Source organism: Episyrphus balteatus, chromosome 2, assembly GCF_945859705.1.
Source record: "Episyrphus balteatus chromosome 2, idEpiBalt1.1, whole genome shotgun sequence".
Classification (NCBI taxonomy): domain Eukaryota; kingdom Metazoa; phylum Arthropoda; class Insecta; order Diptera; family Syrphidae; genus Episyrphus; species Episyrphus balteatus.
Genome location: NC_079135.1, coordinates 133163045 through 133177712, shown reverse-complemented (window position 1 = coordinate 133177712; position 14668 = coordinate 133163045). Strand labels below are relative to the sequence as shown.

General features: G+C 31.4%; 1 protein-coding gene across 5 annotated transcripts in view; it reads left to right on the top strand.

Moving 5' to 3' along the window:
* Positions 1-7707, top strand: part of LOC129908901 (histone acetyltransferase p300) — a 32418-nt gene extending 24711 nt beyond the window's left edge. For all 5 annotated transcript variants that reach the window (XM_055985727.1, XM_055985730.1, XM_055985729.1 and 2 more), the window contains 8 exons: positions 355-1309; positions 1371-1604; positions 1668-1898; positions 1984-2381; positions 2445-2721; positions 4741-5025; positions 5089-5583; positions 5653-7707. In XM_055985727.1, the coding sequence (XP_055841702.1) occupies positions 355-1309; positions 1371-1604; positions 1668-1898; positions 1984-2381; positions 2445-2721; positions 4741-5025; positions 5089-5583; positions 5653-6246 (3469 nt within the window). In that variant the 3' untranslated portion in view covers positions 6247-7707. The remainder of the gene's footprint in view (positions 1-354; positions 1310-1370; positions 1605-1667; positions 1899-1983; positions 2382-2444; positions 2722-4740; positions 5026-5088; positions 5584-5652) is intronic.
* Positions 7708-14668: the final 6961 nt, after the last annotated feature.

Sequence of the window (14668 nt, the reverse complement as noted above, 5' to 3'; positions counted from 1 at the left end):
AAATTCTCAGATGATTCCCTTATGTCTATTGTATAAATACTTATAAATACTTATCGACTGAAGTTTTCAGAAGTGAAATTTTATTTCTGGGGCTATCCTTATTCGTTGCAATTAAAATCTGTCTTTAAAATGCTAGTCCGACTTAATTTAGATTCCGTTTCGATTCAAATTGCTTGCGTGCCTGTTTTTTCCGAAGAATTTAAAAATAACTTACAAACAATAATTTAACAAGAGCAATACTCAAAAATTTAAAACGACGAATAAATAAGAGATATGTGTGTGAATCGAAAAAAAATGTTAAAAGAATTAAAACTAACATTAATTCTATTATTATCTATAAATTTATAAAACTAGACAAATAAAAAAGGATCAATTTAAAGAAATGAAAAATGATCATTTGGAACTGGAGCCATTTGTAGATTGCCAGGAATGTGGTCGAAAACAACATCAAATATGTGTTTTGTATTTAGAAACAATTTGGCAAGGTGGATTTGTGTGCGAGAATTGTCTGAAGAAAAAGAACCAAAAGAGAAAAGACAATAAATTCAATGCGAAAAGATTGCCTCCAACCAAATTGGGTGTATATATTGAGACCAGAGTTAATAACTTTTTGAAGAAAAAGGAGGCTGGTGCAGGAGAAGTTCACATTCGTGTTGTGTCCAGTTCGGACAAATATGTAGAAGTTAAGCCGGGTATGAGACGCCGCTTTGTAGAAGCAGGAGAACTTAATGCTGAGTTCCCTTATAGAGCGAAAGCTCTATTTGCCTTTGAAGAGGTCGATGGGGTGGATGTGTGTTTCTTTGGAATGCACGTTCAAGAATATGGCTCTGAATGCCCGGCACCAAATACAAGACGAGTCTATATTGCTTATCTTGATTCGGTACACTTCTTTCGACCACGTCAATACCGTACATCTGTGTATCATGAGATCCTGTTAGGTTATATGGATTATGTGAAGCAACTTGGCTACACAATGGCTCACATCTGGGCGTGTCCACCCTCTGAAGGCGATGATTACATTTTCCACTGCCATCCAACCGATCAGAAAATACCAAAACCAAAGCGATTACAAGAATGGTATAAGAAAATGCTTGACAAGGGAATGATCGAGCGAACCATTCAAGACTACAAAGATATTCTGAAGCAGGCTATGGAAGATAAGCTTACTTCTGCTGCAGAACTGCCCTATTTCGAGGGTGATTTTTGGCCGAATGTTTTAGAAGAAAGTATTAAGGAGCTCGATCAAGAAGAGGAGGAAAAACGCAAACAAGCAGAGGCTGCCGAAGCCGCTGCTGCTGCTGCCAACGCGGTAAGTTACAAATCATTTTTTTAAGGTCTTACAATACTTAATAAATCAATTGGGTTGTTAGATATTCTCCCTTTCCGAAGAAAATGATACTAGCAGTGATGGCAAAAAGAAGGGCCAGAAGAAAGCAAAGAAATCAAACAAGTCCAAAGCAGCTCAACGGAAAAATAATAAAAAGTCAAATGAACAACAAACAGGCAACGATCTCACAGCGAAAATATACGCCACTATGGAAAAACACAAAGAAGTATTTTTCGTCATCCGCCTGCATTCCGCGCAATCAGCAGCGAGTCTAGCGGTAAGTTTCTTTCTCCCTACTTCCTTGAACAACTATAAATAACAAATTGAAATTATTTTACAGCCTATTCAAGATCCCGATCCAATTCAAACATGCGATTTAATGGATGGTCGGGATGCATTTTTGACAATGGCACGCGATAAGCATTATGAATTTTCATCGTTGCGTCGAGCGCGGTTTTCAACACTTTCGATGCTTTACGAATTGCATAATCAAGGACAAGACAAGTTCGTCTACACTTGCAACAACTGCAAAGCCGCTGTTGAAACAAGATACCATTGCACTGTTTGCGATGTAAGTGTAAATATCCTTTTTTATTTCTTTTATAAAAATTAATTTTATTTATTCTTATTTTTTATGTTTTTTTTTTGTTATACAGGACTTTGACCTTTGCACTGTTTGCAAAGATAAAGTGGGACATCCACATAAGATGGAAAAATTGGGTTTCGATTTGGACGATGGATCTTCACCAGCAGATCTGAAACAAGCAAATCCACAAGAGGCGAGAAAGCAATCCATTCAACGTTGCATTCAATCTCTTGTGCATGCTTGCCAGTGCAGAGATGCAAATTGTCGGTTGCCATCGTGCCAAAAGATGAAGCGTGTTGTTCAGCATACGAAGAATTGCAAGCGAAAAACAAATGGTGGTTGTCCCATTTGCAAGCAACTTATTGCATTATGCTGTTATCATGCTAAGCACTGTCAAGAACCAAAGTGCCCTGTGCCGTTTTGTGCCAATATTAAGCATAAGCTTAAACAACAACAATTGCAACAAAGGTTTGTTTTATTCTTGCATTTTATTTTACTACGGGTTATTTTTTTATCAATAAATTATACTAGGTTACAACAAGCACAATTACTTCGTCGTCGTATGGCTGTGATGACAAGAACAGCGACGAATCCAGCTTTCCAATCTGGTGTTGCGGTACCTGGTCCAATGCCCGGAGCACCAATGATTGCAGCCGGTGGCAATCCTGGAGGAATGAGTCCTCATCAAGCTGTGCCATCGCCTGTCTCTTCGTCTTTAGGTGGTATGAGCAGTCCTCATCAGCAAGGAATAGGAATGAAGCCAGGAGGTCATTCTCCATCGCCAAACGTCTTACAGGTGGTTAAACAAGTGAGTTTTTTTATTAAAAAAAAAAAAAATTAGCTATAAGTATGTTGGTATAGGGGGGTTTCTATTATTGCAAATTATTCCGCAACGGGTAAACAAGTAAATTCATCGGGCGTATTCTAGTTCTTCTTTCATTGATTTCTTCCGTAGTAGACCAAATACTACGAATAAGATAAATTATTATCTATACATTTATGTGTAATGTCATATAGATAAAATAATAACTGATCATGAAATAGATACAGACAGCGTTTGCTTATCTGCAAGTAGGTTGCTTTATGAATATAAAATAAATTAGTTGATATTGTTAGATATTTCATAAGACAATTTGTTGAGTAGAAAGTTTGAAGGCAACAATAAGTGGTAAGTGTTTTCAGGTTTCAGTTTTTTTATTGGTGAAAGTTACAATCATGAATAAAATTGAAATGTTTTTAAAAAACATTAAAATAAAGTATATTAAGTTATTTCTGAACTTGGATACAATAAAAAAATAAAAAATCGATAGACATTAAAATATTAACACACATTACCATTACCCTTTTGGTTTAAAATTCATCAGATCCCGAAAATTGTGACTCTTAACTTTGGGTAAAGGAAACATTTTTGGTTAAATTTGAAACTAGAACTTAGAAGAGACAATAAAACTATTAAAAAACAAAAAAGAAGAAAAATAAAACATCTTTATCACTTAAAACTTACAGTACCTTGCCATATTATAATGCTCAAGCGAAAAAATACATCTTTTTGGTTTATGCTTCTATTATGGCTTCTTTTTATGCATTTTCTGTGGTGCCTAATGGCAACTCTTAGCCCATGATTGGTTATAATGTGCAAATAATGTCAAAGTTTAACATTGCTTTACTTAAATTAATGTTTTCCATGATTTTTATCTAATTTAAGAGATTGTTTCTATTCAAGTGACGCAAAATAAACATTGTTTTTGTAAAGTAATACGAAAAAACGCTACTAGCAGCGTTTGTTTGTTTGTTCAAAGTTCCTCTTTCAAAATGCAAACCCAAAAGTTGACTAAGTTACCTTAACAAATCGCCAGTTCATATTTCATAAAAAAAAAAAAAACGGACATAAAGGTGAAGCTCCAAAAGATATTTTCTATGGAATTCATGCCCGGAAAATTACAAAACCGGTCTAATAATTAATTTTTTTGTATCGAGGAATAACGTGACATTCCTAACATTATGGTACGGACTCCACCTTGCATAAATATAAAAGCTTCGAACCACGAGCATTTTCCGAAATCGTAGAATAAAAACATTCCCAGGCTCCTTTTTGTGTTGGTCCTGAGCTATAGTGTTTTTCACAATTAAAAAGGAACCTATTCCATTCGCTGAGATAGCAGAATAGGCCTTAATTATTAGGGGATGTTTAGTTATTGAAATAACATACTGTGAATAGCTGTGCTCGTCTAGTCTTCTATGAACACAAAAACACTCCAAATCTAAGGAAGCACTGTACTCCAAATCTAAGGAAGCACTGTACTGACAAAACTAGCAGAACTTTTATATTTATGCGACGCCCCGATTTCTGGCTTTCTGATGTCCTGATTTCTAAGTGCTTTTTTCAGTTTTATTTGTAGTTTATCTCGCTAGTTCAAAAGATTATTTATCGAGGTAGGCTGTGGCACTTTCAGTTGTGGCTTTCAGTTGAACTTCTACTTAGCTTAACGTCAACCAGTTAAAAAATTGAGTTATTGGCTCATATGCAAAAAGAATGAGCTAAAGCTCTATCTCACTCACTTTTCAGTAAATTTTATAGAGAATTATCTCAAGAAAATGAGTTAGATCTCAAGAAAATGTATTGAAAAGTGAGATAAGAGCTTAAGCTCATTTTTGTTGCAAACTTTTAGCTAATCTAAGAGTTCGCGCACACCCAAATGGAAAAACAATCACATCGTGAGAACAATATTCTTCACGCTTAGATAGAATTTACTATCGTAATCGTTAGAAACATGAAAAAAAAAAAAACAAAAACAAAAATTATATCTCTAAATTTTTGGTTCCTAAGGTACAAGAAGAAGCTGCGCGGCAACAAGTTCCTCATGCAGGAGGTTTTGGGAAAGTTGCACCAGCCCCACAAATGCCTCCTGCTGTTATGCAACGCCATCTGGGTGTAGTTCCTAATCAACCCCAACCAGGTGTTGGCATTCCAATGGGAGGTGGACCAGTCGGTGGTAATAATCTTCTTTCAATGGATCAATGGGGTAATAGATATCCAAATAACACCAACCAACCCAATTTGAGGCCACCAAATCAAAATCAAGTTATGCAACAAAATCCAATGCAACAACAGGTAAGAATAATTCAAATTCTTAAATAAACTTAAATTAATAATTTAAAAAAAAAATTTCTATAGAATATGATGGGCATGGTTGGTGCTGGTCCATCAAATCAAATGGGTGGTGCGATGAGTGTGGGCGGTGTAATGCGACCAACTGGTGGTCAAGCTGGTGCACCCACATCCAATGGGCCCCAATTAAATACTCAACAACTCTCACAAATAATGCAAAAAATTAAAAATAACCCATCTAGTGAAGGTCACCATCAAATTCTACAGATGTTGAAATCGAATCCTCAAATTATGGCCGCCATCATTAAACAACGTCAGCAGAGTCAGAATTCTGGTGGAGGTGTGGCAGCTCTAAATCAAGTGAATGGACCCTTGCCACCTCAGCAGGTGATGCAGCAAGGTGGTCATATGCAACACATGATTAACCAACAGCAACAACCTCAACAAAATCAAGTTGTAATGCCAAACCAACCTGGTGTGCCACACAGCAGAATGCCGACGGCAATGCAAAATGCAATGATGGTGCAAGGAGGTGGCCAAATTCAACAACAACAAGGCCCTGTAAGTAACATGACATTAAATATAATATAATAAAGTTTTTTTTATATTATTCTCGTTTCTCTCAATAAGGTTCAAAATAATCAGTGGTATAAGACAATGCAAATGCGCCAAATGCAAATGCCGAGTTATCCAGCCCCGCCATATCCACAACGCCCACGAGCACCCCAAATGGTTGGTGGTTTCCAGAGTGGTGGTAATTTCTCACCCGATCAGTATGCCATGCAACAGGGTCTGAAATCAAATCAACCACAGGTGGGTGGAGTTGGTGGAGTAATACCCACGGGCCAACATGTTCAACAAGGAGTCCAAGGTAATCCTCATGTAATGGGTCCACCAACGCCCTTGTCGATGCAACAGCAACTGATGCAATCGGTTCGATCTCCGCCTCCGATCCGAAGCCCCCAGCCAACGCCTTCTCCACGTTCTGCGCCATCACCTCGAGCTCAACCTTCTGCCTCACCTCGAGCTCAACCATCTCCCCACCACATGCCAAGCCACTCACCCGCGCCACAACCCGGTGACATGCACAACCACATGCACCCCCATCAATCACCGCTTCCTGGGGTTCCACAAGACGGAGTCGGAGGTGTAGTAGGCCCCGGTCCTGATGCGCCTTCAATGACTGCTCAGGATCAATTAACAAAATTTGTGGAACAACTCTAGTATAATTAGAAGTAGGTATTTTTCTAAACAAAAACAACAAGAAGCAAATATATTTCTATACAAATGCGTACCACAAAAAAAATGAAGAGATAGAAATGATACTAAGAGCCCTTATCGAAATTTTATCACTTCCATTATGTAAAACAATTAATTGTAAAACACGCAACTTAATACTATTATCATTCTATTGTAGTTATTATTAACTATTAAAACAATTAGTAGTATGTTTTTTTTTCAATCCAAATCCTCCTCCCCAAAAATCCTTAACCATACTCTCCTGCCCTTCTTGACTCTCCACCACTCCACTCTTGCTCTTTTATGTGTAAATAAATAAATACATTAACTAGTTTATTAAGAGAACCACAAAACCACACAATGTATAAATAAGAATAAATTATGTATAATTGTATACATCGATAATATTTAAAAAAAAAAAATAATAATAATAAATGTATACACAAAATCAAAAAGAAAGAAAAAAAAATAAAAACTAATGATGACGTAGGTTATAAGTAAAACCAAAATGCGGATTTCGGAAATTCACCTTTTACAAAAAACAAAAAGAAAATACAAAAAAAAATAATGTTCACTACTATTTTTTTTTTTTTTTTTATTTTAATTTTTACATCTGATATTCATTTATTCTCTAAGTTCTTAGTTGAAAATATTAATTTTAAATATCATAATAATTTAATAGAAAAAAAAGAAACAAATAAATTAAAAAACAAAAAAACTGCAAACTGTTCGAAGAAATACACAACAAAAAATCTAACAACAACAATTTATTGTATTTCATGTTTACTATTATAATATTTATGCAATAAAACATTTATTTTTATTTTTTTATTATTTTTTTTTTGTTTTCAAAGTAGAATTATAAATATAGTACATTGTAAAAGATATAAATATTAAGTGTATAACGAAATAATATTAGCTGTATATATATGAATAGTCTTATATATATATAAACAAGAAAAAAAAGATGAACATCATGGGGTTACATTAAAAAATAATAATAATTAAATAATAATAATAATAATTGATGACGTGCTTTATTTTTTAAAAAAATGGGATTAAAAAAAATTTCATGCTAAGCTAAAAAACAAGTATAAAGTAAGAATTTAAAATATATAGGGATTAACGTAATTTAACGAGCCACGGTTTTCTTTTTTGATACGATAAATTATATATATAAATATAAATTAAATTAAAAACAAAAAATATGAATAAAAGAATAAATTGTTTTTTCTTCTTCTTCGTCATCCTTTCGTCGTGATACATGTCAATATGGAGGAGGAGGAAATTAAAATACAAAATGAATATAAGGAAACAACAAGCTATGAATAAAATTATCTTTAATTGTAATTTATAAAAAAAAAAACAGAAATTATTATTATATATTATATTGAAATGCACTGTCTTGAAAAAATAAAACGTTATAATTTATATAAAAAAAAAAAGTGTTAGTATCAATGGAAAATAAAAGTGAAGTCATGAAGAATTTAAATTAAATTAAATGTATGATAGCAAAAACAAAAAAAAAAATAATTAAAAATATTGAAGATGATGTATTCCAAGATTTTTGTGATTAAAGAGGCGGTGCGCGTCAATAAAAATTTTAAGATGAAAGATATGATTTCAAACCCGATATAAAAAGAGCTAAAGAAAAAACAAAACAAAAATTATCATACATGCTTATGTATATATAATAAAAATTTAATTATAAATAGTGATTATTTATGAAATTAAACATAACATAACAACAACTTGGTAGAGAACATATATAGTTTTAGCAACTATAAAAAAAAACAGTAACATTTAATTATTATTAATACCACACTGAGCACTCTAATTTATATATATATAAAAAAAAACGTGTGCACCGAAATTTGCGTTTGTCATCTAAACAAGAGAATTTTTTCTTAATTCTTAGGCTACATGTAGATAAACTAATAAATAATAATAAAATTCATGAATACTGTAAGATAAAAAAAAAAAAAAAAAACAAAGAAAAAATCGGTAAATTAAATAAATGTTATTAAAACATTAATTCTATATTATAAAATAAAATAAAAAAATGAAAAAAAAAACAAAAAAAAAAATAGTAAAAGGAGTAAAAAAATATACCCCAGCTGAAAAATTTAATAAAATAAAAATTTAAAAAATATAAAAAATTGTCTGCTGCTTTTTTGCAATCGACTGTTGGGAAACATATTAACACACACACGACTTTATACAAAAAAAAAAAAATATTAAGTTTTTTTTTCAAATGACTTTGACTCGTAAAACAAAAATCTGTATGTATCATGTCATACACACAGTTTTAATTTTTTTTAATTAATTAGGAAAGTTATTTTATGTTTTTTAAGATGATTATTATTAATTATTGTTTTTAATCCATCATAATGTGTATATTAATATTAATTTTTCTAAATGTAAAGTGAAGATATTGTTTTCTTTTTTTTATAATTTTGAATTTTTTTTTTTTATAAATAATTTCTTAAAACAATATTAGTTCAATGTTATATATAAATATATTTTTAAATATTAAATATTATTTTAATTTACTAATAATTCCTTTATTACTTTTTTTTTCTTTTGGTAATACATATAAATATATACATAAATATAGCTTCATTTTGAATTGAATTTGAAAACATTTTAAAATAATGAAAAAACACCCAGATACATACGGATACATACATACAATTAAACAAAAGAAAAAACAAAAAAATTAGTAATTATATTTTAACGTATGTTTAATGTTATTTTTCTCATTTTTTCCTCTGTATAGAAAAAAAATAATTCATATTTTATATTAATAATAAAATAAGAAAATTACATATATATTAAAAAAAAATTAAACCAAGCTTTTATTTTTATATATACCTACAATCCTACATACATGATTTTCCTTTTTTCTGTTCTGTTGTTTTTGTTGCAGTAATTTAGCTCTATTCTGAATGAAACTCTGGAATGTGTTGGGGGAAAAAAGTTTCCAATTAAAATTCTTCCATAAATTTGTCCCTCTTTTCTCGTTTTTCATATATTATTTCTGATTGGGAGCACATTTCGCCAGGATTTTTCATTCAGAATAGAGTTGATTGAAAACAATGGGTGGTAATGGATAAAACAAAAGTTTTCCATTTTGTGTCATCATAAAATTCTTGAGCAAAAGTTGTTGGTTTGAGCTCGTTTTTAGTTTTCTTCGTACCACCTATTAGTGTTTTTTTTTTTTTACCGAATGAACTACGCATGACACACCCTGCATGTCAGCAGTTGATTTATTGATTTTAGTTTTTTATTTTCTTTTTTTTTCAACCAAGTTCGAAATTTTTTTTTATTTTACTTTAAAAAAAAAAAAAGGTTCAAATAAAGTTTTAGTAATTGTCTTTACTCAAAAACACTGCACTGTAAGCTACAATTGACATATTTTTAAAAAATCCTTTTTTTGTGGCCCTATTGTAAATCTGCAAGGAAATTGCTGATCGTTTCGACCTCGGCTTTAAAACAAAGGACAAATTAAAATGGTCTTCTAAGCGGGCTCTAGATCTTGTTTTTTAACACGGTTGGAAGACTTAAGAGAACAATAATAATGGCAGATTCATTGGAAGACAGTTTTTTGCCAGAAATGATAGAGAATATGCAACTTTATGTAAGATGTAAGGTATTTGTGGAATCATTAAAGCCTAGTACGCAGCTAAAGCGAAACGAAAAATCTTAAAGTCTCTAAAGTCAACCGCGAACATGTTAAAAAAAATACAAACAAAGAAAATTCAAGAAAAAACATCAGAAAATTATGTAAGTTTTAAAGCAAAAACAAAACAAATTTAATTTCGTTCAAGATTTTGCTAACGAAATTTTGTATGGAAAGTTTCGCTTCAGCTGCGTACTATTCTTAATGGGGAAAAAGAATTAATAAAATAATAAAAAAAAAAATATCCGGTCGATTGTAGTAGAACTTCGTTTGTTTCCAAGAACAGCTTAAAAAACTTAAGTGGATCGAGACATTCCTCGCTCGTTCCCTTTCCCGATTTTTGTTAGCATCTTTTCAAGGCAACACTTGAAGTTTCTGCGGAGGTTCGACTATTTAGCTTTGCATCGTTAACGACCATCTCAATGGCGTCTCTGACGTCTTGCTATCCCACAAACATCATTTTGGCTCGATTCTCGATATCCTGAGTGAACTGCGAAATTTGTTCATGCGTCAAATCCTTTTAGACCTTCTTTTTTTAGAATTTCTTCTTCCCTATTTTGGGCGACGTCGGCTTAAGCAACTCCTTATATTTTTCTGCATTTATTTTCGTTGTATGGAAAAAAATACTTTTAAAAATGTTTCTCAATTAGGAATAAAAAATTATCAGCCAAATAAAATTGAACGATGTTGTTATCAATCATCCAATTAGTTGACAACCTTCCAATTACTTGAAAATAAGAAAAATTGTGTGTTTAGACGAGTTTATACTATTACAGGAAACCAAGAATTTACAACCCAATTTTTATTTCCTCAAGAAAAGCAGTATAGTGTATAGACAAATAAAAAACACTACTCGGCCAATACGAATTCCATTGGTGTGGGATACATTCTACGAATCACAAAGAATGAATCACAAAATCCTTTCGCAAGACAATTTGAATGTGATTGTACTTTTCGGGTTCGTATTTTTGATACGAGTGAAATTCGTGGTAAGGTGATATAAATACATCGAGTGCGGATAATTTCGATTGCCGTTGAACTTGGTTGATATTTTAGATAATTTTGTTACCATGATTTTATTCATGTCGACGTCATTCGACCTTACCGAAGAATCCGTCGGAGTGGAAATTTTTCCGATTTCATATGAATCGGATAGTTTTACCTTGAAGCATGATTCGTATGAAATCCGACGAATACCGCACTAGGGCCTTCTGCCGAATAAATTCCCCGGGAGTTTTCATCAATCGAGCAATTTTCATTGAAAACTATCCACACAGTTGGGCTGATTTCGTTCAGGCATAATCCGTCAACACAATCAATAGTTCTTTTATCCCCTGTGGTGAATCGCAAGTAGATCAGAAGATCCTGTGAGTATCGTTGTGTGTTGGTACCAGCTTTGGAAGAGATCACAAGTTGTGACTTATGGAGAACACGAAAAGCTGAGTTACTAGCGAACCCTATTTGCGGATTACTACTGTGAAAAAGTTATGATGATCTTCATATCGAGATAAATTAAGGAAGGACAAGTAAAATGGGGAAGGATAGAATATGACTCAGGCCAGGCATGGAAAAGTCGATACAATTGTATCGAATTCGATACAAATGAGTTTGCTCGAGTCAGAGGCGTACGTTGAGTTGCCCACAAGTTGTCTCTCTTGTGTCCGAACTGATTCATGTCAAATATCTTATCTTTTTGCTTCGTTACTTTTATAATAATTTGCCTTCTCTGCATTGTCTCTAGACGGGGCCCTGGCGTGTCGGGGGCCCCGGGCATCGCCCCGTTTGCCCCAATGGTGTGTACGCCCCTGGCTCGAGTACAAAAATACAATTCGTTTAAATTCGATACAATTATTTTGCATCAATCTAAGATTTAAAAAAAGAGGAAACCGAAAGTTAAAAAAAAAACGAGAGATCTATTTGTTTAAGTTTTAATTGAATTCCAGATTTTTTGAATTAAAATAAATGTTGCAATTTGAGTGTAGTGACTTGTTTTTTTGAAAATATTTATAAAACTGATCAAGTTGTTCTATTTTTTCGACATTCATCAGCAAATATTGAAAATGTTGTTGGAATCTGAGACTTATCAAGTCGAAATGCAAAAACTGAATTCACTATCTTATAAATTCAGGAAAAAAAATGAAAACAATTTTCAAAGTATGTAAAGCATTAAGCCCGGAGTCCTGCAGACTTTTAAATGGAATAGTCATGTTAGTGTAGATTAAAGTTCGTGAACTTCAAAGAAAACACGTTTGTCTTTATTCTGGAAATGTGTTCACATTATATCTTTTTAAAAAGTTGTGGTAATTACCGAGTATTTCAAGTTTGTAAAACTAATTTTAAGTTCAAAAGTGAGCCATTACCTAAAAACAACAATTATTGCACTTTTAATTTAGGTCTCCACGATTGTTGCATTTTTTTTCAATTTTTTTAATACATAGTGTTTTGTGAATAAGTACTTTTCCCCATATTTATCTATACGGCAATTAAATAAAAATTTCAATTTTACGCAGAAAATAATGAAATGTATCTTAATGGAAAATTTAAGAGTTTTTGCAAATGAAACATTTTGATTAAATTTTATTTTATTAATTACTCGCGTGAAAAATATATTTCAATACAATTATACCCATTTTAGTACAATACAAATGAAATTTTCGGTACAATTGAAAAATCTCATTTTCCATCCCTGACTCAGGCCCTAATTTCGAATAACGCAGATCGATAAGGTTATCTTCTTTGTAAGTATTCCGTAATATTTAATTACTATTTGCTGCTTAAATGAATTAATGCAAAATCATTTCAAATTTAAATGGAAAATTTAATAAAAGTGCTGATGTAAATAGATATTTTGGGCCTTATCATGAATTCTATTCGGAATTAACACCTAAGAGGCATAGCAAATAGCCACGTAACCTTTAAAAAATTAACCTTAGGACTTATATGAAAAAAAAAGTATCTGTTCACACACTTTCTTCTAAGTGAAGAGTTAGGTTATAAGGAAAATCAAAAATGTGGACTACCCTAATGTACATAAATGAGTGAAAAATAATAAAATTCAAGTACCTACTAAATAATTATAGATGGGTATACATAAATATATGGTCAATTCTTTTTAACGATTTGCTGATAAAATTTTAATGATGGAAATTCTGAGACCTTTGATTTACTATTAAAGTTTAAAAAGAAGTTATAATAATGTTTATCAGTTAATTAGTAATACTTCGGACTATGACGTTCAAGCTTCGAGGTAAGGAAATGGCAGTATAGAAATACATATATAATCATAATACTAGTAGATAGGTGTTGTTTTTGTTATTAATAGTCAAGGTTGCTCATTATCTCTGCTAATTTTGATTAACATTAACTAAAAGATTCAAATAAATAAATAAATGTAACTACATGTTTTATATTAATACTGAAATCTTAACTAAGAAAAATGAATTATTTTCAATTAAATTGGTTATCTGTTTAGGAGGTTTTCCGTTTCGGCTTTTATCAATATGCTTGGTTAATTTAAAATTAGATTTCTAAACAACTTTAAGGGGTTTCCCGTTTAAGTCTTTAGGGTCATGGTGTATAGAAATTCTTAGAATTTATTTATCTTCCAGAAATAACAAGAAATTTAGGAAAGAATCTATATTTTATATAATATCTAATTTGTACAATATTTAACACGAAACTAAACAAAATATAGCACGTGTAATGTGGAGTGTTGATAAATGCTTTGATACAAAGATATAATATCAACAGATAAGTTTGAATTTAAAGAACGTTATAATTAACTTATTTCAAAAGCAGTAAAAATATAAAAACAGTAAAAAAGGCCAGACTTTTTTTATGATTGTTATTATTGTCACGCAACATACAAACATTTCCAAAACGAACCAAAACACTTTTAAATTTTAAATGTACCATTTTTATAGATTTGTATTTGAATATAAATATACATAGGTATCTACCTATTTCTATGTATGTATGTAAATACTTTTTTATTTGGATATAACTTTTGGGCCTCTACCGTTTTTTGTGTTTAAAGAAATAACCCTGATTTGATCGCTTGTTCGGTTATCTACGATTCTTTGCTCAATATGAGCTACGTTTCCCATAACAGGTGAAAATTGAACAAAACTGGCATATTCAAAATCAGCTAGTGCCTTACCAATTGCTTTTTTTTTTCAAAATTAAAGGCTCACTAATGAACACTTGACGTCAAAAACCGTACAAAATTATTTAAGACTTATGTTTGGTTGGAAACTAATAAAAACATAAAAAAGTATATTTATGGAATAAATTGTAAAAAGTACAGAGGTATCATAGTTTATAGAAGTTAAATAAAAAGTTTGATATTCGGCTTAGTTTGATTGATCATAATAAACTAATGTGTTGATTTTTCCCAAACGGCTTTTCCGAATTCAAAGATTTTTTTGTACACAAAATCTATATGGATATCTTCATATAATTTAGTTTCAACATTTTCCAAAAACATATTTTTTTTGTAGGTAAAAAAAAAAATTCTAAGTTATGTAAATAAATTATCTAAATTAAAGAAAATAAGTGAATACTTTAAAGCATGTTTTTTTATAATTGGTGGAAAGGTGTGGAAAATGTTTTTAACTTCCCAATATGTATAAACCCTATAGTTGACTAACACATAAAATTATCAGTCCGACCTTGCCCGGAACTATAACAAAAACAACAATGATAAAATGCACACACCCTATCAAA